We start from the raw sequence: 21,243 nt of genomic DNA, 5'->3' as shown, positions 1-21,243 counted from the left end.
TTGCCCCAGCCCCCAGTCTCCAGATGGCCAAAGTCCCCATGCTCCCTGGAATTGGGGTGGCCTTCCGTCCCCAAACCCTGGGGGAAGCACGGAGCTGGCCACTTCCTTCCTGCTTGGGGTCAGGCTTCGCCTGATGGACAGGGGGAGCCCTCTGCCCCATGTCCTGCCCCGGCAGCCCCGAGGGGCCAGCTCCCTCCCCTGTTCCCTGGCAGTTGCCCTTTCCACTGGCTCTGGGTGACCAGAGCCTGGAGGCCTGTGCTGTGTTTCTAACACGTCCATGTAGCAGATGGCTGGGCTCTGGTGCTGAGTGTCGCTAAGGGCCTGGGGCGAGCGGACATTCCATCGTTGGAATATAGCAGAAATAGCGGCAATCTTTCAGCCACTGCTCCCTGGAGTCGGGGCCTTCACCGGTGTCATTCCCCTCCCTGTGTCATGCTTTTGTCTCCGAGGGCCTGGGGAAAGGGACTCAGGCAGAGGAGGGGCAGAGGGACAGGGTTGGCTCCCAGGCTTTGTGACCCTGGGAGGGAGAGCTTTCTTTGTATTTTTCTATGTTTTAAGAAGATATAATTAGGATTGGGGAACCGTCTTTACCTTTCCTGGGTCTCGGCCATTCTTGTAGCATCATTAATGGAATCATCTTGCCTACCATCACGCGCCCACCTCCCCCTACCCCGGAAAAGTTTTGCAAGTTGAGGGAAAGAAATACACAAGGAGGGGGTGCCTCCTGGTCCCCCTCTGCCCTCAAGAGGGACGTGGGTAGGTGGAAGCTTCCCGAGGGAGACACGGGGCCTTTTCCATCTCTGCCTCCCCGCAGCCCCCGAGGGGTGCCTCTCACGGTGGTTCTCACCAGACACTTTCCCACCTGAGTGTTTGAGCTGAGGCACTGTGGCCCTTTAGTGGAGACAAAAAGGCTTGGCGGAAGAAGCACTGCTGTGTGATGCCCACGGCGCATCGGGGGAAGACGGCGTGGAGGTGGGGATGTGGGCTGGGGCATGTGGATCACCCACTGCCCGTCGCTGAGGCCAGCCTCTGGGGGAGGCTTGGTGTCTCTATTTCTTTCACCCATCATTTCCACTCCATGCGCAAGTCCTGCTGAGTCCCCTCCAAACCTCCAAACCCCAGCCCACCTCCAACCACTTCTCCCTCCTCCACGTCCCCCATCAGTCCCGCTCAGGATGCCTGTGGTGTGGCCTCCCAGATCCTCTCCAACCACCTCCAATCAGCCAGCGTGATGGTTTGAAAGCATACGTCACCGCACTGCTCTCTCCTGCTCTCAGCTGCCTGATGCCTTTCTGTCAGACGCTCAGGAAAAACCAAAGCCCTGGCAGCTCAGGACCCCTGCCACTCCCTGTTCTCCACCCACACCAGCTTCAAACGCCCCAGCACACACCCTCCTGCCTCAGGGCCTTTGCTCTTGCTGTCTTCCCTGCCTTGACTGTGCTTCCCACCGAAGTTCCCAAGGCCAGGTTCTCACCCCTTCGGTCTCTGCCCCTTTGTCACCTGGCCAGGAGGCCCTTCGAGATCACCTCCCCCAGATAGCCCTCCCATCTGTCTCCATTATTCTACTGTATTTCCTTCACCTGAAGAGGAATATTTCCTTATACTTACTGTCTATACTCTCCCACGAGGATAATTCTCCATAAAGTCAGGGTGTTGCCTGTTGTATTCACCACGGTATTGAGGGGACATTGAATGAATGAATGAATGAATGAATGAAGGGAAGGGGAAGCCCAGGGCAGGGTACCGGGCAGCTAGAGGATCCCCTGCCATTGGCTGCTGGTTGATGAGGAGGAGGGTGATGGCATTGGGGAGGGGGCAAGAGGCCACCAGCTTCCCAGCCTCACCCCAATCCCGCCCAGGGCACCTTTAGTGCCTTTTCCTGTACCCATCAGGAACCGAGGAAAGCCCCCAAGGAAAGTCCCCTGCGAGCCATTGATGACAGCATGGTTGTGGTCACATTGTCAAAACATAAAAATAAAGAAAAATTTCAAAAAAGATTTTGTGTGCAGTTTTGCAGAGAGAAGTGCCTTGCCTTTTATTTCTCCGCTCAAAAGGAAAGGTTATTCAAAATAGTCCAAAAGTGGAAACAACCCAAATATCCATCAGGTGATGAATGGATAAACAAACCATGGTCTATTCATACAAAGGAATATTACTCAACCATGAAGAGGAATGAAGCGCTGACACAAGCTACAACCCAGGCGATCCTTGAAATCATTATGCTATGGGGATGGAGCCAGATACAAAAGGCCACGTATTGTGTGATTCCATTGATATGAAAAGTCTGGAACAGGCAGAACCATAGAGACAGAAAGTGGATTCGTGGTTGCCGGGGCCAGGGCCAAGGGGAGAAGGAGTGACGGCTAACGCATATGGGCTTCTTTCTAGGGTGATGAAAATGTTCTGGAATTTGTTAGTGGTGATGGTTGCACAACTTTGTGAATATGCTAAAAAGCACTGAGTTGTACATTTTAAAAAGAGGAAATTTGTAAAATATATCTCTTAAAAAAAAAAAAAAAAGAGGAATGTGAAGGAGAAAAATAATCAAGGTAAGACAATAGTGCTTCCCAGAATTGGCTTCGTGATAATGTTTGTGTGGGGAGGGGGGCAGGAAACAACAACGATGATGATGTCAGTAATAATGATAACAGAACAAGGATACCTACCACCGTGGACTGTGGTGAAATGCTGAATCTTCAGGTGGTGTCCGCATCCCCCTTTCCCATCCGCGCACGAAGCGGTCTCCCACTTAGCTCTGTTCCTGCCATTCGTGGCCTTTCTGGGTCCTTGGGAGACCTCTTCGGACCAGCCGCCTCCCCCAAATGCAGCACCTGTGCCTTCCAGGTGCTCAGGTACTGACTGGACCTTCCTTGTCTGCCAGCTCAGGTCATTCTCTGGGGGCTGGTGACCGGACCCGGGACGAGAAGACGGAGTTTGTGTTCCAGCAACGCCCACCCCATGCCGTGTGCTCTGTGCCTCAGTTTGCCAAGTGTCCTACAGAGCTGGGCCCCCTCACCCTGCAGAGTCCCAGGAGCACCGGGCACCGTGCCCGGCCTACTCAGGGTCAGCAGGGCCTGCACACTGTCGGGCCTGTAGTGCCTACGTGTGCACGCACCGCCCAGAGCTTGGGCCTGTTGCCATCTGTGAGCTTGGTGGGCATCTGTGCTGGGTAGGACAGAGACTGTGCTTGGCCACTAGAGGCCAGTGCAGCCTGAGGTGGGCCTGGGTGGGCCTGCCTCGGACTGGCTCAGTGTGTGTGGGGGGCCAGGGTAGAGGCGAGGCACCTTGTCTCCCGCTGTGCCCCCCTCCCCGGCTCCCCAGAGTTGCAGTGGCAGCTCGGACATGAGACCTGTGCCCATCACCTCCATGCTCACAGGACTTCCAGTCAGTCTGGAGATTGGAACTCCAAGCCCTGCCCATGCCAGCTTCCAGAACCTTCCAGAATCTTCTCAGAGCTGAGGCCTGTTGGGCATGGACCGGGCACGGGCTGGTCAGGTGCTGGCCTCTCAGGGAGTACCTGCAGGAGATGGGCTCCCTGAAGGGGCCTTCACCCAAGGTCCCCTGAGGCCACACACCCCAGGCTAAGGGCCTGGGAGCCCCAAAGAAACCCCAGCATTTGTATTTAGAGGCTCTGCAACTTCCAAGCAGAAAAACAATTCTCTTTTTTGTCCTAACGTTATCTGGGTCTTTCAGGGAAGTGCGAGTCTGTACAATGTGCTCCGTGAGGATCTAAATTCCCTCCATCCCCTTGCTTCCATCAACCTCTAATTAAGTCAAGGTCCTGCTTTTGTTCCATGTTTTAACTTTCACAGTTTTCCACAAGTCAAACCCCACCAAAGGTGAGGGGCACGGAGAGGAGGGGGAGTGATGAACACTGCTCCCAAGAGGGTTTTCCCTCTGAATTCTAAAAAAAAGGGCAAAGTGGGGCCCAGGCCTGGACTTGCTTTTCCGCTTTCACCAATAGGGTGTTTCTTTTAGCTCCTTCCTCGCTGTTTAAAGATTGGCCCAGGAATTTATTGTGTAAGGAACAGATTCCAGAATTCATGCGGGCTCTGGTTCAAGCCCCTGGCAAAAAAGCGTTTTGAGCTCCTTTTTAGAACATGTACAACACTGGAAACCCATAACTTCTGCCTTTTTTTTTTTTTTTTTTAATTTTTTTGGCTGCGTTGGATCTTCATTGCTGTGCGCGGTCTTTCTCTAGTTGCGGCGAGCGGGGGCTACTCTTTGTTGCAGTGCGCAGGCTTCTCATTGTCGTGGCTTTTCTTGTTGCGGAGCACGGGCTCTAGGCGCGTGGGCTTCAGTAGTTGTGGCACGTGGGCTCAGTAGTTGCGGCTCGTGGGCTCTAGAGCGCAGGCTCAGTAGTTGTGGTGCACGGGCTTAGTTGTTCTGCGGCATGTGGGATCTTCCCGGACCAGGGCTCGAACCCACGTCCCCTGCATTGGCAGGAGGATTCTTAACCGCTGCGCCACCAGGGAAGCCCAACTTCTGCCTTTTAAAAAAAATTCTATTTTTATTTTTTAAAAGCATTCAGTTCACGTGAAACACCTCAGGGGTGCGTGCAAAATCTCAACACCGATTACGATTCACTGAGCCCGAAGAGGGGTGGCAGCCACTCTAGACGCACAAACAGTGGGAGAGGTGCGGCCTCTTTTTGCCAGCGGCTCTCAGGGGGACACAGGAGAGACCGCTGTGTCCATCCACCCCCAAGGGAGAAGGGCAGGTGAACAGGACACAGCCCCTCAGGTGGTGCTGGACAGGCCACCGCCATGTCGCACCCCTTCCTGTAGCCCCAGGCACGTGCCTTCCCCTCCTGGGCCTGGGATCACTTTCTACGAACAGTCTGGGTGGACAGGATCAGGGGTCAAGCACAGACCTCCCGGGAAACCGGATGAAAGCTACAGCCCCTGCCTCTCCACAGGCACGGATGGTGCACACACCGTTTAATTCACAATTTCAATCACATCCGTGGCGGCAGCGATGAAGCCCTGTGATCACGTGCTCCTTGACAGTGACACAACTGTAAAGGTTACCCACAGTAGGTCTGCACCTGAGCCGGGCCTGGGCCAGCCTCTTTAGGCAAAAGATCTCGTTAATCCTCCAACAATGTTAGGAATCTAGACTCTTGTTATCTCCAGTTAGACGAGGAGTTAGGCCCTGGCGAAGCTTACACACCTAGATAGTGGCAGAATTGGAACTCGACCACGCTAAGACGCCAGCCACTTCAGATTCGTGATTTCTGTCCTGCTGAAGCAACTGGATCGCCCTGAAGTCACATCACAAGCTGCAGCCTGTTTTTAATTCCTTCCTCCTACCCACCTCGAAAATTCTGGACCGTAGCATGCATACAGAAAAGCACATAAAGCATGCATGTAGAGTTCAATGTAAGATCGTAAAGCCAACACTTGGCCAACCCTCAGGCGTAGAAGCGGCCATGCCCCGCTCCCCAGCCCTCCTCCTGACCACACTCACATCATGTCCTTGCTTTTCTTAACCTTTTCCCTGGCTGCGTGCATTCTAAACAGTGTGGTGGAGTGGGCCTGCTTCTGACCTGTATCTGAATGGAACCATCATCTGTCTCTCAGCCTTTTGCCGGACATCCCGTTAGCAAGGTCTGTCCCTGTGTTCCTCTCCCAGCCCCTGGGACCAGGAAGTGGGTCCCTGGGACTCCCTTGCAGCGGGCAGGTGTCTTATTCCAGGAAAGCAAGCCCACACCCAAACTCATTCACTGCGTTTGAATTTTCAAAAACCAGCAAGAGCAGTGCAACAGAACCTTTTGTTGATTTAAACCCAACCCACCCTATTCAAAGTCCCTGTTGCGAAATAAGCACTCTAGGGTCCCCCCCGGGGTACCCCCCCCCCCAACGCCGCCGCCTCCCCTTCACTCCGGCTGGGAGCTTTCCACGGTGAGGCCGGGATGGGGAGGGTCCTCCCTGCCTTCCTGACCCTAAAACTCCTGCCCTCTGACCCTCCCCCGGAAGACGAAGGGCAGTCCGGGGAGGTCCTGGACAGCCACATTTAAGGGATGGACTTGCCCCTCCCCGCCAATCTCCCTACTGGGCTTGCCAGTGGAAACTCCCAGAGTAAAAGGTTCCAAAGCAAATCTACCTTTTAGGTCAACAATAACGTCTTCAAATCTTCGCTAATGGGAAGAGAATGTTCATATTTGGCTTCAACCCCAAAACATTGTATTCAGCAACTTTCGACAATACTGGTCGAGTTTACTTACTGATTTATTTTTTTGTGCCCCAGCTCCACACCTATCTGCACTCAGCTCGGAAATGCGGCGGCCGCCCCCAGGTCAGAAAAACCTGCTCTGGAGACGAGTGCGCGACATCTCCCACCCCTAGCGCTGCTGGGACCGGGAGGGGCCTTGTCGAAGCAGAGTCTCCGCCCCGCTCCCCACCGCCCCCCGACCGCTGGGAGGCCGAGAGGCTAGAGTGGGTTCTGGTATCCAGAGCTCTACGGACGACAAGTGCATCTCCCCACCCAGCGGTGGCACAGTCCTAAAGCCCCGCCGGAGGAGGAGGGGTGTCTCACAGTACGAATCGCCCGCCCCCAGGCTGCGCCCCGCAAGAGGTGGGGCAGGTACCGTTTAGTTCTAAAGCGCCACCAACCCCCAATCTGTGCCCCGCAGGAGGCGTTGGTGTGCATCTCAGTTCTAAAACTCCCTTCCCGGGCTGTTCCCCGCAGGAGACGGCGTGCTGTCTCGGAGTTCTAAGTTCCCCCTCCCCTCGGTTCCCCGCCCCACGCCGCCTCCCGGGCCCGCGCTCGCGGCCGCCGCGCTGCGGCAGTAGCCGAGGGGCCCCGGGGCTGGACCGCGCGACCGCGAACGGAGCGCTCAGGCTGGTCGCACGCGCGGGAGACGAGCTCGCCTCCGCCGTCCCCAACTCCGCCATCCCCAGCTCCAATCCCAAGTGTCAACCCGGACTGTTTTTCTTTTCGATTAAAAGTTTCGTTTTAAACCCAGTGGGACCCGAATCCGGTTAGCTGCCTATAGAATTTCAAAGTCCAGGGAAGTTCTGTCGGGTAAAGCACTTTAGCCTCCGGCATTTTGCTGTAACTCTGTAAGCGCCCCCCAGCAGCCGCCGCGGGGAGACCCGACCCTCTCCCCGGAACCTCCGCACCCTTCCCTCTCCCCTCCCGGGTCCAACCCGCGCGGCGGCCGGGGCGGCGGTCTCCGCGGATCAGTGTTGCCGGGCTGGGGTGGGGGGCTTTGGCCGCGCCCAGCACCCGACGAGTGGAGCCACCGCCCCACTGGTAGTAGCCGCACCAGGCCCCCCAGCCCGCCTTTCCTGGCCTGGCTCCCTCGGCCCCGCCCCCCAGGGAGGCAGGGTGGGGAGGCCGCCCGGGAGTGAACCCGGCCCCCCGCCCCCGTCACCGCTGCGCCCCCGCGTCTCCATAGCGATTCTCCCGGCGCGCACCTCCGGGCCGGCCCCCCGCCCCCCCGGTTTGAACAATACGCGGCGGGGCCGGGGGCGGGGCCGGGCCTGGCCAGGGGCGGGGAGAGCGCGGGCGCTGGGGGCGCAGGCCGAGCGCACCGCCCAGGCAGCAGCCGGCCGCCGGGGTCTGAGCGGCGCGGTGCGGCCCAGCCCGCTCCGGGAGCGCAGCCCTCGCCCCGCTCCGGGCCCGCCCTGCTTCCCACGCCGCCCTGCCGAGCCAGCGCGGGAGCCGCCTGGAGCCACCTGGAGCCGCCTGGAGCCGCCTGGAGCCGCCTGGAGCCGCCTGGAGCCGCCTGGAGCCGCCTGGAGCCACCCGGAGCCACCTGGAGCCACCTGGAGCCGCCTGGAGCCGCCTGGAGCCACCCGGAGCCACCTGGAGCCACCTGGAGCCGCCTGGAGCCGCCTGGAGCCGCCGCCGCCGCAGGTTGATGCGCGGCGCCCTCCCGGGACGCGCGGAGGAGCCATCTTGAAACCAACTTCGCAAACTTTCGCAAAGTGCTCTCGAAGTGGAAGCTGCGGGGGAGCCCGGGAGCCCGGCCTCCGGTGTCCCCGCCAGGGCCCCCGGGGAGGCGGGGCGCGAGCCGCCCCGAGGGCCCGGCACAGGCCGCGCCGGGTGGATGCGGAGCCGCGCCGGGTGCATGGATTGTGCTCGGGCGCCCGGCTCGGGCTCGGGCTCCGGGCCATGGCGCCGCCGCCGCCGCCGCCCGTGCTGCCCGCGCTGCTGCTCCTGGCTGCGGTCGCCGCCCTACCGGTGTTGGGGCTTCGAGCGGCCGCCTGGGAGCTGCGAGTGCCCGGCGGGGCCCGCGCCTTCGCCCTCGGGCCCGGCTGGACCTATGCGCTGGACGCGGCGCGCACGCCCCGGGCGCTGCGGGAGCTGCTGGACGTGAGCCGCGACGGGCGGCTGGCGGCGCGGCGGCGCGGGCCGGGCGCGGGGCTCCGGAGCTGCGCGCGCCTGGGGGGACGCCCGCTGCCGCTGCATGTCCGCCTGGCTGCCCGTAGCGCCCAGACGGCGCTGAGCCTCCGCCTGCGGGCACGCGCGCACGGTCCCGGTTGCAGCGCCCGGCCCCGGGGCGGACGGGCTCCCGGCGCGGAGCTGCGCGCGCGGGCTGTGCTCACGGTGCCTGACCCCGGCGCGGTGCTCTGCTTCCCGGGCCCCGGCGGCGGCGGGGCCACGCTGCACTCGGCGCTCGCGGCCCTGACCACGTTCCCCGCCTGCAGCTGCCCGCCGCGGGCCGGGTCCCGTTGCCCACGTCGCCCTGTCTGCCTGCCGCCTGGTGGCTCGGCCCGCCTGCGCCTGCTCTGTGCCCTGCGGCGCGCGGCCGGCACCATCCGGGTGGAGCTGGCGCTGGAGGCGGCCTCGGGGACACCCTCCCCATCGCTGTCGCCGCCAAGCCTGCCTCAGGTCGGGGCGGGGGCGGCGCGGCGGGCCCGGCGGGGTGCTGGCGGCAGCACTACCCCGCAGTTCCAGCTGCCCAGCTACCAGGTGTCGCTGCCCGAGAACGAGCCGGCGGGCACCGCGGTCATCGAGCTGCGCGCGCACGACCCGGACGAGGGCGAGGCGGGGCGCCTGAGCTACCAGATGGAGGCGCTGTTCGATGAGCGCTCCAATGGCTACTTTCTCATCGACTCCGACACGGGCTTGGTGAGCACCGCCCGCGCGCTGGACCGCGAGACCAAGGACACGCACGTACTCAAAGTGAGCGCTCTGGACCACGGCTCGCCACGGCGCTCGGCCGCCACCTACCTCACCGTCACAGTCAGCGACACCAACGACCACAGTCCGGTCTTCGAGCAGTCTGAGTATCGTGAGCGAGTGCGCGAGAACCTGGAGGTGGGCTACGAGGTTCTGACCATCCGCGCTACCGACGGCGACGCGCCCTCCAACGCCAATATGCGCTACCGGCTGCTGGAGGGCGCGGGTGGTGTCTTCGAGATCGACGAGCGCTCGGGCGTAGTGCGCACGCGGGCGGTGGTGGACCGGGAGGAAGAGGCCTCCTATCAGCTGCTGGTGGAGGCCAACGACCAGGGCCGCAACCCGGGCCCGCTCAGTGCCACTGCCACCGTGCACATCGTGGTGGAGGACGAGAACGACAACTACCCCCAGTTCAGCGAGAAGCGCTATGTGGTCCAGGTGCCCGAGGACGTGGCGGTCAACACGCCCGTGCTGCGCGTGCAGGCCACAGATCGGGACCAGGGCCAGAACGCGGCCATACACTACAGCATCATCAGCGGCAACCTGAAGGGGCAGTTCTACCTGCACTCGCTGAGCGGCAGCCTGGATGTGATCAACCCGCTGGACTTCGAGGCCATCCGCGAGTACACGCTGCGCATCAAGGCCCAGGACGGGGGCCGGCCGCCACTCATCAACTCCTCGGGGCTGGTCTCGGTGCAGGTGCTGGACGTGAACGACAACGCCCCCATATTTGTGAGCAGCCCCTTTCAGGCGGCCGTGCTGGAGAACGTGCCTCTGGGCCACTCGGTTCTGCACATCCAGGCGGTGGACGCGGACGCGGGTGAGAACGCGCGTCTGCGCTACCGCCTGGTGGACACCGCCTCGGCCTCCGTGGGCGGTGGCGGTGCTGGGCCCCAAGACCCCGCTTCGGCCGCGGACTTCCCTTTCCACATCCACAACAGCTCGGGCTGGATCACCGTGTGCGCGGAGCTGGACCGCGAGGAGGTGGAGCAGTACAGCTTCGGCGTGGAGGCGGTGGACCACGGTTCGCCGCCCATGAGCTCCTCCGCCAGCGTGTCCATCACGGTGCTAGACGTAAACGACAACGACCCCACGTTCACGCAGCCCGTGTACGAGCTGCGTTTGAACGAGGACGCAGCCGTGGGGAGCAGCGTGCTGACCCTGCGGGCCCTCGACCGGGACGCTAATAGTGTGATCACCTACCAGCTCACCGGCGGCAACACGCGGAACCGCTTCGCGCTCAGCAGCCAGAGCGGCGGCGGCCTCATCACGCTGGCGCTGCCGCTCGACTACAAGCAGGAACGGCAGTACGTGCTGGCGGTGACCGCCTCCGACGGCATGCGCGCGCACACCGCGCAGGTCTTCATCAACGTCACCGACGCCAACACCCACCGGCCGGTCTTCCAGAGCTCGCACTACACCGTGAGCGTCAGCGAGGAGCGGCCCGTGGGCACCTCCATCGCCACCATCAGCGCCACCGACGAGGACACCGGCGAGAACGCCCGCATCACCTACGTGCTGGAGGATCCGGTGCCGCAGTTCCGAATCGACCCCGACACCGGCACCATCTACACCATGACAGAGCTGGATTACGAGGACCAGGCCGCCTACACGCTGGCCATCACAGCCCGGGACAACGGTATCCCTCAGAAGTCCGACACCACCTCCCTGGAGATCCTCGTCCTGGACGCCAATGACAACGCACCGCGGTTCCTGCGGGATTTTTACCAGGGCTCCGTCTTCGAGGATGCTCCCCCGTCAACCAGCGTCCTCCAGGTCTCGGCCACGGATCGGGACTCAGGCCCCAATGGCCGCCTGCTGTACACCTTCCAGGGCGGGGACGATGGCGACGGGGACTTCTACATTGAGCCCACATCTGGCGTGATCCGCACCCAGCGCCGGCTGGACCGGGAGAACGTGGCCGTGTACGATCTTCGTGCCCTGGCCGTGGACCGGGGTAGCCCGGTGCCCCTTAGCGCCTCGGTGGAAATCCAGGTGACCGTCTTGGACATTAATGACAACCCTCCGGTGTTTGAGAGAGACGAGCTGGAGCTGTTTGTGGAGGAGAACAGCCCGGTGGGGTCCGTGGTGGCGAGGATTCGAGCTAGTGACCCCGACGAAGGCCCCAACGCCCAGATCATGTACCAGATTGTGGAAGGCAACGTGCCTGAGGTCTTCCAGCTTGACCTGCTGAGTGGGGACCTACGTGCCCTGGTCGAGCTGGACTTTGAGATCCGGCGGGAGTACGTGCTCGTGGTGCAGGCCACGTCGGCCCCCCTGGTGAGCCGGGCCACGGTGCACATCCGCCTTCTGGACCAGAATGACAACCCGCCGGTGCTGCCGGACTTCCAGATCCTCTTCAACAACTATGTCACCAATAAGTCCAATAGCTTCCCCACTGGTGTGATTGGCCGCATCCCGGCCCACGACCCTGACCTCTCGGACAGCCTCAACTACACCTTCCTGCAGGGCAACGAGCTGCAGCTGCTGCTGCTGGACCCTGCCACGGGCGAGCTGCAGCTCAGCCACGACCTGAACAGCAACCGGCCGCTGGAGGCGCTCATGGAGGTGTCTGTTTCCGGTGAGTGGCCCTGGGGGCTCCGCGGGGCCGCCTGGAGGGCTGCGGGCACCTGCCCCGAGCCCGCCCGGCTTGCCGGGGCGCAGTCAGGCCGGGCCCGGGTAGCTCCGGGGATTTGTGGCCTCCGGTTGGATGGTTGGATACCGCCAGCCCAGGGCGTGCTCCTCACTCAGGCCAAGAGGGTGAGAGGGGCACGGCACTGCTGCCCTCAGCGTTTTTGCTGGGAGCAGGCCTGGGCTTCCTCAAGTTCAAGACTGGGGCTTCCTGGGCTTTTCTCAGAGGGTCTGGCTCCCGAGTTGTGCTCTAAAAACCTGGTCTCGGAGGTTATCTGAGCATCTGGTTTGCTTGGTGATGCTTTGTAGTCAGCCACGTGCCTGTCTGGAAAGGTCAGAGGTCACTGTGTGCCCATGTGCCAATTAGTTCTTGGGTGGAACCGTTGGAAATTGCCGGATGGGTTCTTGAGTCACCCTGCAAGACAGCTGGAGTTAGTTCCTTTCGTGTCTCTTTTCTGTCTCCTCCAGGTAGTAACAGTCGGGCTTATGTGTGCTCGCCTGTGTGGGAGCTCTTTGAAAGCGCAGCCTCGTTTGATCTTGGCTTCAGCTCCTGGACGTGCACTTGTAATTCGGATGTTACTTAGAGGCCTGCCTGGGTTGGTGGTGGAGCCAGTGTGGGCACCCTGCTGGCCCGCTCTGGGCTGGAGGGAGGGTGTCTCACCAGGCAGTCAGGGGTGGGTCCTCCATGCTGCTGACCTCCCTGTGGCAGGTGGAGCTGCGGGGCCAGAGAGGGGGACGAACAGGAGGACACAGAAGAGAGAGGGAAGGATTTGGCCGGGGCCGGGGGGCGGGGGGGCGGGGATTGGGGAACAGTAAAGAGACCCCCAGTGGCTCCTGCAGGCAGGTGACCTTAATTAGGAGACCAAACTATCACCAAAAAAGGCTAGGATCTGTGGGTTGAGTCAATGTTTCAGATGACTTGTTTAATCAATAAATTATTACAATACAGCATACCCATGGGAGCCCTGGAAGAACTAAAAAGTTAATTTTCTGATTTATTTTGTTTCCGCATTTGGCTGTAATTCTTTATATACTAAGGATTGGGTAGCAAACAGGTTCCAGTTGTTTGCTTATAAAATCCGGAACTTACAGGTCCAGTTTTGAGGCCATGCGATACTGCAACATTGATGTTATGTCAGCCTAGTCTGTCTGTAGGTGAATATTGTGGGTTTTGTGAAGTTGTGAATGTGTGTAGAGAATACGGAATAGGCCTTTAAGGAGAATTGTCAACCAGGGTTATGGACATTCTGAGCAGCAACAATTTAAAAAAAAGTCTCTTTCACAAATTTCCATTTGCATTTTCTCTTTCTTTTTTTCCCCTGTACTGCTTTATCTGCTAGATAAAGCAGAGTGGATGGAAAATTTAGCCTATATAAAAATGACTTGGGGGGACTTCCCTAGTGGTGCAGTGGTTAAGAATCCGCCTGCCAATGCAGGGGACACGGGTTCGATCCCTGGTCTGGGAAGATCCCACATGCCACGGAGCAGCTAAGCCCGTGAGCCACAACTACTGAGCCCACGAGCCACAACTACTGAAGCTTGTGTGCCACAACTACTGAGCCCGAGCACCTAGAGCCCATGCTTTGCAACAAGAGAAGCCCCCGCTTGCCTCAACTAGAGAAAGCCTGCGTGCAGTAACGAAGACCTAACGCAGCCAAAAAAAAAAAAATGACTTGGCAACATCATAGGGTTTTTTTTTTTAATTTTTTTTTTATTTATTGTTTTGTTAAAGACTTTTTTGATGTCGACGATTTTTTTTTTTTAATAAATTTATTTATTTATTTATTTTTGGCTGTGTTGGGTCTTCGTTTCTGTGCGAGGGCTTTCGCTAGTTGCGGCAAGCGGGGGCCACTCTTCATCGCCATGCGCGGCCTCTCTTGTTGCGGAGCACAGGCTCCAGACGCGCAGGCTCAGTAGTTGTGGCTCACGGGCTTAGTTGCTCCACGGCATGTGGGATCTTCCCAGACCAGGGCTCGAACCCGTGTCCCCTGCATTGGCAGGCAGATTCTCAACCACTGCGCTACCAGGGAAGCCCGATGTCGACGATTTTTAAAGTCTTTATTGAATTTGTTACAGTATTGCTTCTGTTTTACGTTTTGGTTTTTTGGCCACGAGGCATGTGGGATCTTACCTCCCCGACCAGGGATCGAACCCGCACCCCCTGCATTGGAAGGCGAAGTCTTAACCACTGGACCGCCAGGGAAGTCCCCATCATAGGGTTTTGAATTTACAGGGGATATGGTGCTTTAGTGGGAACGGGCGCACGCCGGGAGCAGGGATGTTTCATGTGTCTGAAGCATCAGGAATGTGGCCCCCCCCTCCATGATGGCTGGATAAAGGGTTTAAGATGGATTTTTTTCAAAAGAGGTTAGTTACTGAGGGCCGTCTTGCCTACCTGGTGGAACCACAGCCAGGACCACAGTTGAAGGTGGGTTGGGTGCTCCATGCTATGCTGTAATTGTCCCAGTGATCCAGTTTGGGCTTCCAATCCTTGTGACGTCCCCTCGTGTCAGTCAGGCACTGGGGCCTCATGTCCACCCTCCCAGATGATGATGATCACCTTGCACTGGGTTCTGCCTGGATATCAAGCAGTTTTGTAAACTCTTTTACCTACACCATCACTTATTCCTCTGGTGCCTGGGAAGTGAGTGGCATTAGGCGGCTGCCCATTATACAGATGAAGAGACTGAGGCTCAGTAGGGGTTACATCACTTCCTCAGGGTCACATAGCCGGCAAGCAGGAGCACCAGGCATCCAACCCAGATGTAAGCAAAACAGGCCGGCTCTTCGCACTCCCCTCTCTTACCTGAGAGAAAATTTTTGTTTTGTTTTTGTTTTTTTAAAATTGTATTTCATTTTAGTTACTTTTTTTTAATATAAATTTTTTTTTTTAATTTATTTATTTATGGCTGTGTTGGGTCTTTGTTTCTGTGCGAGGGCTTTCTCTAGTTGTGGCAAGCGGGGGCCACTCTTCATCGTGGTGCGCGGGCCTCTCACTATCGCGGCCTCTCTTGTTGCGGAGCACAGGCTCCAGACGCGCAGGCTCAGTAATTGTGGCTCATGGGCCTAGTCGCTCTGCGGCATGTGGGATCTTCCCAGGCCAGGGCTCGAACCCGTGTCCCCTGCATTGGCAGGCAGATTCTCAACCACTGCGCCACCAGGGAAGCCCTAATATAAATTTATTTATTTATTTATTTATTTTTGGCTGCATTGGGTCTTCGTTACTGCACGTGGGCTTTCTCTAGCTGTGGTGAGCCAGGGCTACTCTTCGTTGCGGTGCATGGGCTTCTCATTGCGGTGGCTTCTCTTGTTGCGGAGCGCGGGCTCTAGCTGCGTGGGCTTCACTAGTTGTGGCACGTGGGCTCAGTAGTTGTGGTACACGGGCTTAGTTGCTCTGCAGCATGTGGGATCTTCCCGGGCCAGGGATTGAACCCGTGTCCCATGCATTGGCAGGCGGATTCTTAACGACTGCGCCACCAGGGAAGTCCCAAGAGAAGAGTTTTGAGGAATTAGTTGCTAAGCTGAATTGTTTCAGGGCCGAATCCTTGCCCTGGTTTAAGTAGGCACCTTGGGATCCTATACAACCCTCTGACCATTTGACGACTATTTAATGCTTCAAAGAAAAAAATATTATAAACTATAAATATGTAATTCCCAACAGCAAAGCTGTGTGTAGAAACAGAACAAAACAAAAAGATCAGCCTTTGAATTAACCAGACTTGGATTCTTAGGTTTTTTAAAGGAAACAATGGGGAAAGCTGTGGTTTCAAACTCACAAGCTATTTTCAATGAAGTGTGATTGGCTTCCCCGGGTTTACAGCCGTACCCTATGGCCTCTAGCGCATTATTACCGCCCTTGAGGTGCTGTAAAGAAGAGCCCATGGGTCTTCCCTGGTGGCGCAGTGGTTAAGAATCCTCCTGCCAATGCAGGGGACACGGATTCGAGCCCTAGTCCAGGAAGATCCCACATGCCGCAGAGCAACTAAGCCCGTGCGCCACAACTATTGAGCCTGCGCTCTACAGCCCGCGAGCCACAACTACAGAGCCGGTGTGCCACAACTACTGAAGCCCGCGCGCCTAGAGCCTGTGCTCTGCAACAAGAGAAGCGACCGCAGTGAGAAGCCCGCGCACCGCAACAAAGAGTAGCCCCCGCTCGCCGCAACTAGAGAAAGCCCGTGCACAGCAACAAAGACACAAAGACACGATGCACCCAAAAATAAATAAATAAAATAAATAAATAAATGAAAAAGAAGAAGAGCCCAGTTGTACACTAGGTTTTGTGGAAGCCATGCCAGGAAGGGCTGGGTGCTTCCAGAAGTGGAGCCGCTGGGAAGGTGCACAGGATTGCGGGGACCGGGGGTGGGGGGTGGGGTCGGGGAGGGGGATGGGGTATGTGGTACCCAAGATGGACATGCTTGGGAGGAGGGCAGCTCCTTTTGCCTGGATGGGGGCGTTAGTACAGTCTTTGGACTGGGAGCAGATAGTGTTGATGGTTTTATGTGGCCCACCAAGGACAAAACACTGAAAATTTTCTGAATTCTGAGTATAGTCACATTCAAATTGCTCCCGTTTTTAGATAACTTCCAGTGATACATGGTGTTTGTTTTATATGTGATATTTTTTTTTTTTTAATTTTTAAAATTTATTTTTGGTTGTATTGGGTCTGCGTTGCTATGTGCGGGCTTTCTCTAGTTGTGTTGAGCGGGGACTACTCTTCGTTGTGGTGCGCGGGCTTCTCCTTGCGGTGGCTTCTCTTGTTGCGGAGCACAGACTCTAGGTGCACGGGCTTCAGTAGTTGTGGCACATAGGCTCAGTAGTTGTGGCTCGCAGGCTCTAGAGTGCAGGCTTAGTAGCTGTGGCTCACGGGTTTAGTTGCTCCGGGGCATGTGGGATCTCCCCGGTCTAGGGCTCGAACCTGTGTCCCCTGCATTGGCGGGCGGATTCTTAACCACTGCACCACCAGGGAAGTCCCTATATGTGACAGGTTTTTTTTTGTTTTTAATTTTTTTTTTAAAATAAATTTATTTATTTATTTTTGGCTGTTTTGGGTCTTTGTTGTTGGCGCGCGGGCTTTGTCTAGTTGCCGCGAGCGGGGGCTACTCTTCGTTGTGATAGCACTGGCTTCTCATTGTGGTGGCTTCTCTTGTTGCGGAGCGCAGGCTCTAGGCGCGCAGGCTCAGGAGTTGTGGCGCATGGGCTTAGTTGCTCCGTGGCATGTGGGATCTTCCCGGACCAGGGCTCGAACCCGTTTGTTTCCCCTGCATTGGCAGGCGGATTCTTAACCACTGCACCACCAGGGAAGTCCCTATATGTGACAGTTTTTGAATGAGATTTAAAATTCTACGGTAGGGGCTTTTGTGCTCCGAATGTTTATAAGAGCTGTGTTTGCGTTTTAGAAAGCAGCGTGGCTAATAACCCAAGGGGACTGTCACGTGTGGAGTCCCTTAGGTAGTTTTTCTAGATGTTGGTCATTTAGTAACACGGACACTTTAAATTCAACTTGAACATGTGTGTCCCTGTGGGTGTCCAGCCGTGAGCTGCACATCATGGAACGTGGCATTTGGTGGAAAATGACCTCGTGCTTGTGGGCATGTGGGCCAGTGGGGGTGGGAAAAGTAGCATTTTGCGGGGTAAAAATGATTGGGCCATGAGTCATTCAGACGTGTCAGAAAATACTGAAAGTCGTGAAATAACAAGATTGAATAACCTTTGTCCGTTTACTCTGGTGGGGACTCGATGGGATAAAGCCGTCCAGGCTTGATAAAGTTTTAAAGAGTGTTTGCCGAGTTAAATACAGGATATCGTAGGGACTCTGATGGCCAACAAGGAAATAGGGAGATGGGCATGGTACCAGGCAGCGTCTGGAGGCAAGCATTATGTTTCTTTTCTGAATCTTACCATGTGGAAAAGGATCAGACCAGCTTAAACCACGTCAGTCATCGAGCTGGATTCTCCAGTAACATAACTTGCCCGGAAGAGTTAGGTACTTTGGGAAGCTAGTTAACCGTCTCAGGGCTTCAGTATCTGGAGGTAGTCACTTGCTAATATACTTTCAGAAACACTGGCTCAGAAACAAGGGAGTGTTTATTTGTTTATCGAGCGCCTACTATGTGCCAGGCCTACTGTGTGCCAGGCCCTGGAGAGGGAGGTTGGGTGGGGACAGTCGATAAACAGGGAAGTGAATTCAGGGGGAGGGTGGGCTGGGGACTCCCCCGTGCCAAGGTGAGTGTGATACGCCTTCCCAGCGGGGGGCTGGGCATGGCTGAATCCCCTCCCCTCCAGCTGAGCTGCTGATGGGGGTGGGTGGACAGAGGGGATTTGGGAGGTTAGCTGGTGAGATGTGGAGGTGAGGGTGGGGTTGGTCAGCCCACGTGCTCCTCGTGCTGGGACCCTCCCCCACGACCCCCGCACCCCGACCCCATGCTACCTGTCTGCTCCTGCAGCAGCCGCATCAGTGGAAGGTATTGTCTCATTGAGGAGCACCCCAGGGCCCCCAGAGGCTCGACCCCGCATCCTGGGCGCCCAGCTTGTGGTGGCCGCTTTGGGATTTGAACCCGGGACGGCGGCTCCCGAGCTGTGTTCTCTCAGGCTGTGCTTTGGGGAACATGCAGATGAAGATGGGGAGAGCAGGTAGGTGCCTGCACCAGGGGAGGGCCCTGAGGCCACTTTGGACCCCGTGCAGCTGGGCACCTGTGACCTTGTCGTGAAGACGGTTGGATGCACAGGTCTGGGCAGGAGAGACCAGCTGGGGCCACAGCCAGAGGTGGTGAGCATGGCCTCCGGGGTGACAGAGAGGACCATCATGGCCGCGGGGGTGGAGGGCACTCGGGCAGAGGACCCCTATGATGGGGACATGGGTCAGGTGCAGCCTGGGGGTGCCCAGGCAAACTGGACCTGCCTGAGAGCTGGAGCCGGAATACCCACCTGCAGGAGGAAAAAACCAAGGGTCCGAGGCCCTGGGGGCTGAGGGAGTGTGAGGGCCTGAAGGGGGTCACCGGTGGCTGATGGCTTTTGGTGTTCAGGGAGCCTCAGGACAGAGGTGTGACTTGGGTTAGCCCAGGGGGGGTCCTTGATGGTCTCCATGAGAGCTGGGGTGTTGGGGGGCTTGGGGAGCAGAGGACTGGGTGACCGGGTATGGGGGAGACTCAGAGGGAAGGTGCGATGGCCATGGGGACCCAGGCAGAGTTGACAGTCGAGAGGAGTTGACCAGCTAACGGGCACAACCGTCCTGGCCCGTCCTGCAGTGCTGCCTGCTTGCGCAGCTGTTCATCTGTCACAGGCGCTGGCACCTCGGGGGGGGGCACTGGACTCGGGGGATAAGCCTCAGTGGCCGTCAAGGGCCTGCTGTGGCCGAGCTGAGTGTCGATGGGGCTGCAGGAGTCGGGGCGGGGACGGCGGCGTCTGCTTCTCTTTGAGCCACGGGACCCCTGATGCGGGAGCAGGAGGGCAGGGGAGGATGGGCAGGGGCTGAAGGGCACAGGTGACCTGGACTCACAAGGACCCAGCTTTCCCCATCTCAGCGCTGGCTACCTGGTGACCTGAGGTCTCCATCTGTCCCCACGTACCTATGAGGGTGACAGAGAGACTGTTTTTTTTAAATCTGGGAAAAGTTGCAGCCACATGAGCCCTTCGGAAGGAGGGGTGGCGCTGATATCATACCTGGAAAAGTGACTGGTGTTGGTGACGCCACAAGTCTGTCCAGAACCTGGTGTCACCGTTGAAAGTCCACTTTGGTCTGGGCTGATGCACGCGCCTGTCCGTTTGGACACCTGAGAGCAGAAACCTGTTAAGGAACCAGGTGGGTGGGAGGGTGGGTGCCAGGGCCCTGGTAGCAGAGGCTGTGCCCCCGGGGCATGTAGTCTGGCTGGGCCGCCGGCACTTGGATGCAGACAGAAGCAGATTTTATCAAGTGGGGCAGAGAGTGCAGAAAATATTCTGAAGGCTGGCTTGATTCTTTTCAACTCACAGCCTTGGGGGAAAATAGTTTTCAGTTTTTTCTTCTTCTCTAACCTGAACACGTAGGTTCTTATAAAAGCCCTCCTTGGATATTGGGTGGAGGAGGGATAGTAAATAACCCTCTTCCTTTCTGCATGTTTGTTTTGGAAGGGTAACCGGGGTAACTCGGGTTAGGGACCCAGGTTGTGGTGGACAGAGGGCAGTAGCCTTTTGTTCTTGGGGACAATGGGCCCCCCTCTGCTTTGCCCTGTGGGCCTGAGGCTCGGCACATAGTAGGTGCTCAGCAAATCTGTGGATTATTTATGGAATGATCCAGAGGGGTCTGGGGGGAGGGGCCACGTGCCGAGGCCAAGGGCGGCTCCTCCTCTTCTGCCTTCACTTAGAGGACAGATGCGGGGGGAGGGGGCCTGTGCAGAGGACAAGCCACTCTCAGTTCCTTCCATGCTTGGCTGGGGGCTTGGCCCCGGGTGGAAGGAATGGGCTGTTTTAGGAAAACTCCAATGGCTGAATTCTGCTTTTGCTTCAGGTAAGAACTTGTGGCTACCTGGCTAATCAAGCACCTTTTTGGGCGTGAACATTCCGAAGCTGGGAAAAGCCCAGCAGGAGGCTTTATCATTTTCATCACTCTGTTGAGTGTCTCTTGATGTCCTGGATAAAGGCCATGGTTTTTTCTTAAACACACAGGCACGCACATGTACATATATACACACGTACACACATATACACATACACATGTACGCGTGTCTACACATGAACACACACATGATTTAAACAACTACTTTAAAGGCAAACTATGTAGAATAACCTTTCCTTCCACCCACCGCACTACTGGGTTTTAACCTTTGCCATCGTGGTGGAGGGCACGTGGGCCAACACAGGGGGTCCCTCGGAGCTGGGGGCCTTGTGCAGGGGTTTGGGAACGCACGGAGGATGGGGGACCCCGTGGAAGGGGCATTGTGCTAGCCCTTGGCCGGCGGACACCACCATGTCAGATCCGCAGTGCCTGGCAGGTCGGCGGCTGAGGCTGCAGGGATTGGCCTTGTGGGCACCTTTCCATGTGCTTTTCCGTTGGAGCTGCCAGTGCAGGCGAACTTCAGGTGAGCTGGTGTCCTTTCTCCATGAATCTTGTGGGCGAGGTGACAGTCCCTCCATTTTCTAGGCAGGAACCTGAGATGGGCTGCCCCGCCCCTCACCTTTCGTCATGTTTCCGGAAAGGGTGGACACTTCCGAGTCCCCGAATGCCTTGTGCTGGCTCTGGGGAGCTGGGGGGTTATGGCCCCCCTCCCAAACCGCTCCCCTCCCTGGCAGTGCCCCCCAGCCCCCCTCCTCCTCTTTGCTGTGGCTTCATGGTCAGGGGTCAGGGCCTGGCCCTCAAGGACCAGGAGGCCCACAGTGCAGGAGGCTGGCCTCAGAGCCGGATGGGGCGTCTGGGCTGGTCACATGAGAGCACGGTCACCACGCTGTTCTGGCTTGTGTGCCTGGGCTCTGCCTGCATCATCTCACTGGGATCTCAGAGAATCCTCA

The 21,243-nt window shown here is 57.8% G+C and overlaps 1 protein-coding gene across 4 annotated transcripts in view; it reads left to right on the top strand.

Moving 5' to 3' along the window:
- The first annotated feature begins 7,830 nt into the window (after positions 1-7,830).
- The window catches only part of CELSR1 (cadherin EGF LAG seven-pass G-type receptor 1), a 149,884-nt gene continuing 136,471 nt past the window's right edge, over positions 7,831-21,243 (top strand). For all 4 annotated transcript variants that reach the window (XM_082350585.1, XM_082350584.1, XM_082350583.1 and 1 more), the window contains exon 1: positions 7,831-11,713. In XM_082350585.1, coding sequence (XP_082206711.1) covers positions 8,122-11,713 — 3,592 coding nt within the window. In that variant the 5' untranslated portion in view covers positions 7,831-8,121. The remainder of the gene's footprint in view (positions 11,714-21,243) is intronic.

Source organism: Balaenoptera borealis (assembly GCF_965194805.1).
Source record: "Balaenoptera borealis genome assembly, chromosome: 13".
Classification (NCBI taxonomy): Eukaryota; Metazoa; Chordata; class Mammalia; order Artiodactyla; family Balaenopteridae; genus Balaenoptera; species Balaenoptera borealis.
Note: the sequence above shows the minus strand (reverse complement) of the source record. Positions and strands in the feature narration are given on the sequence as shown.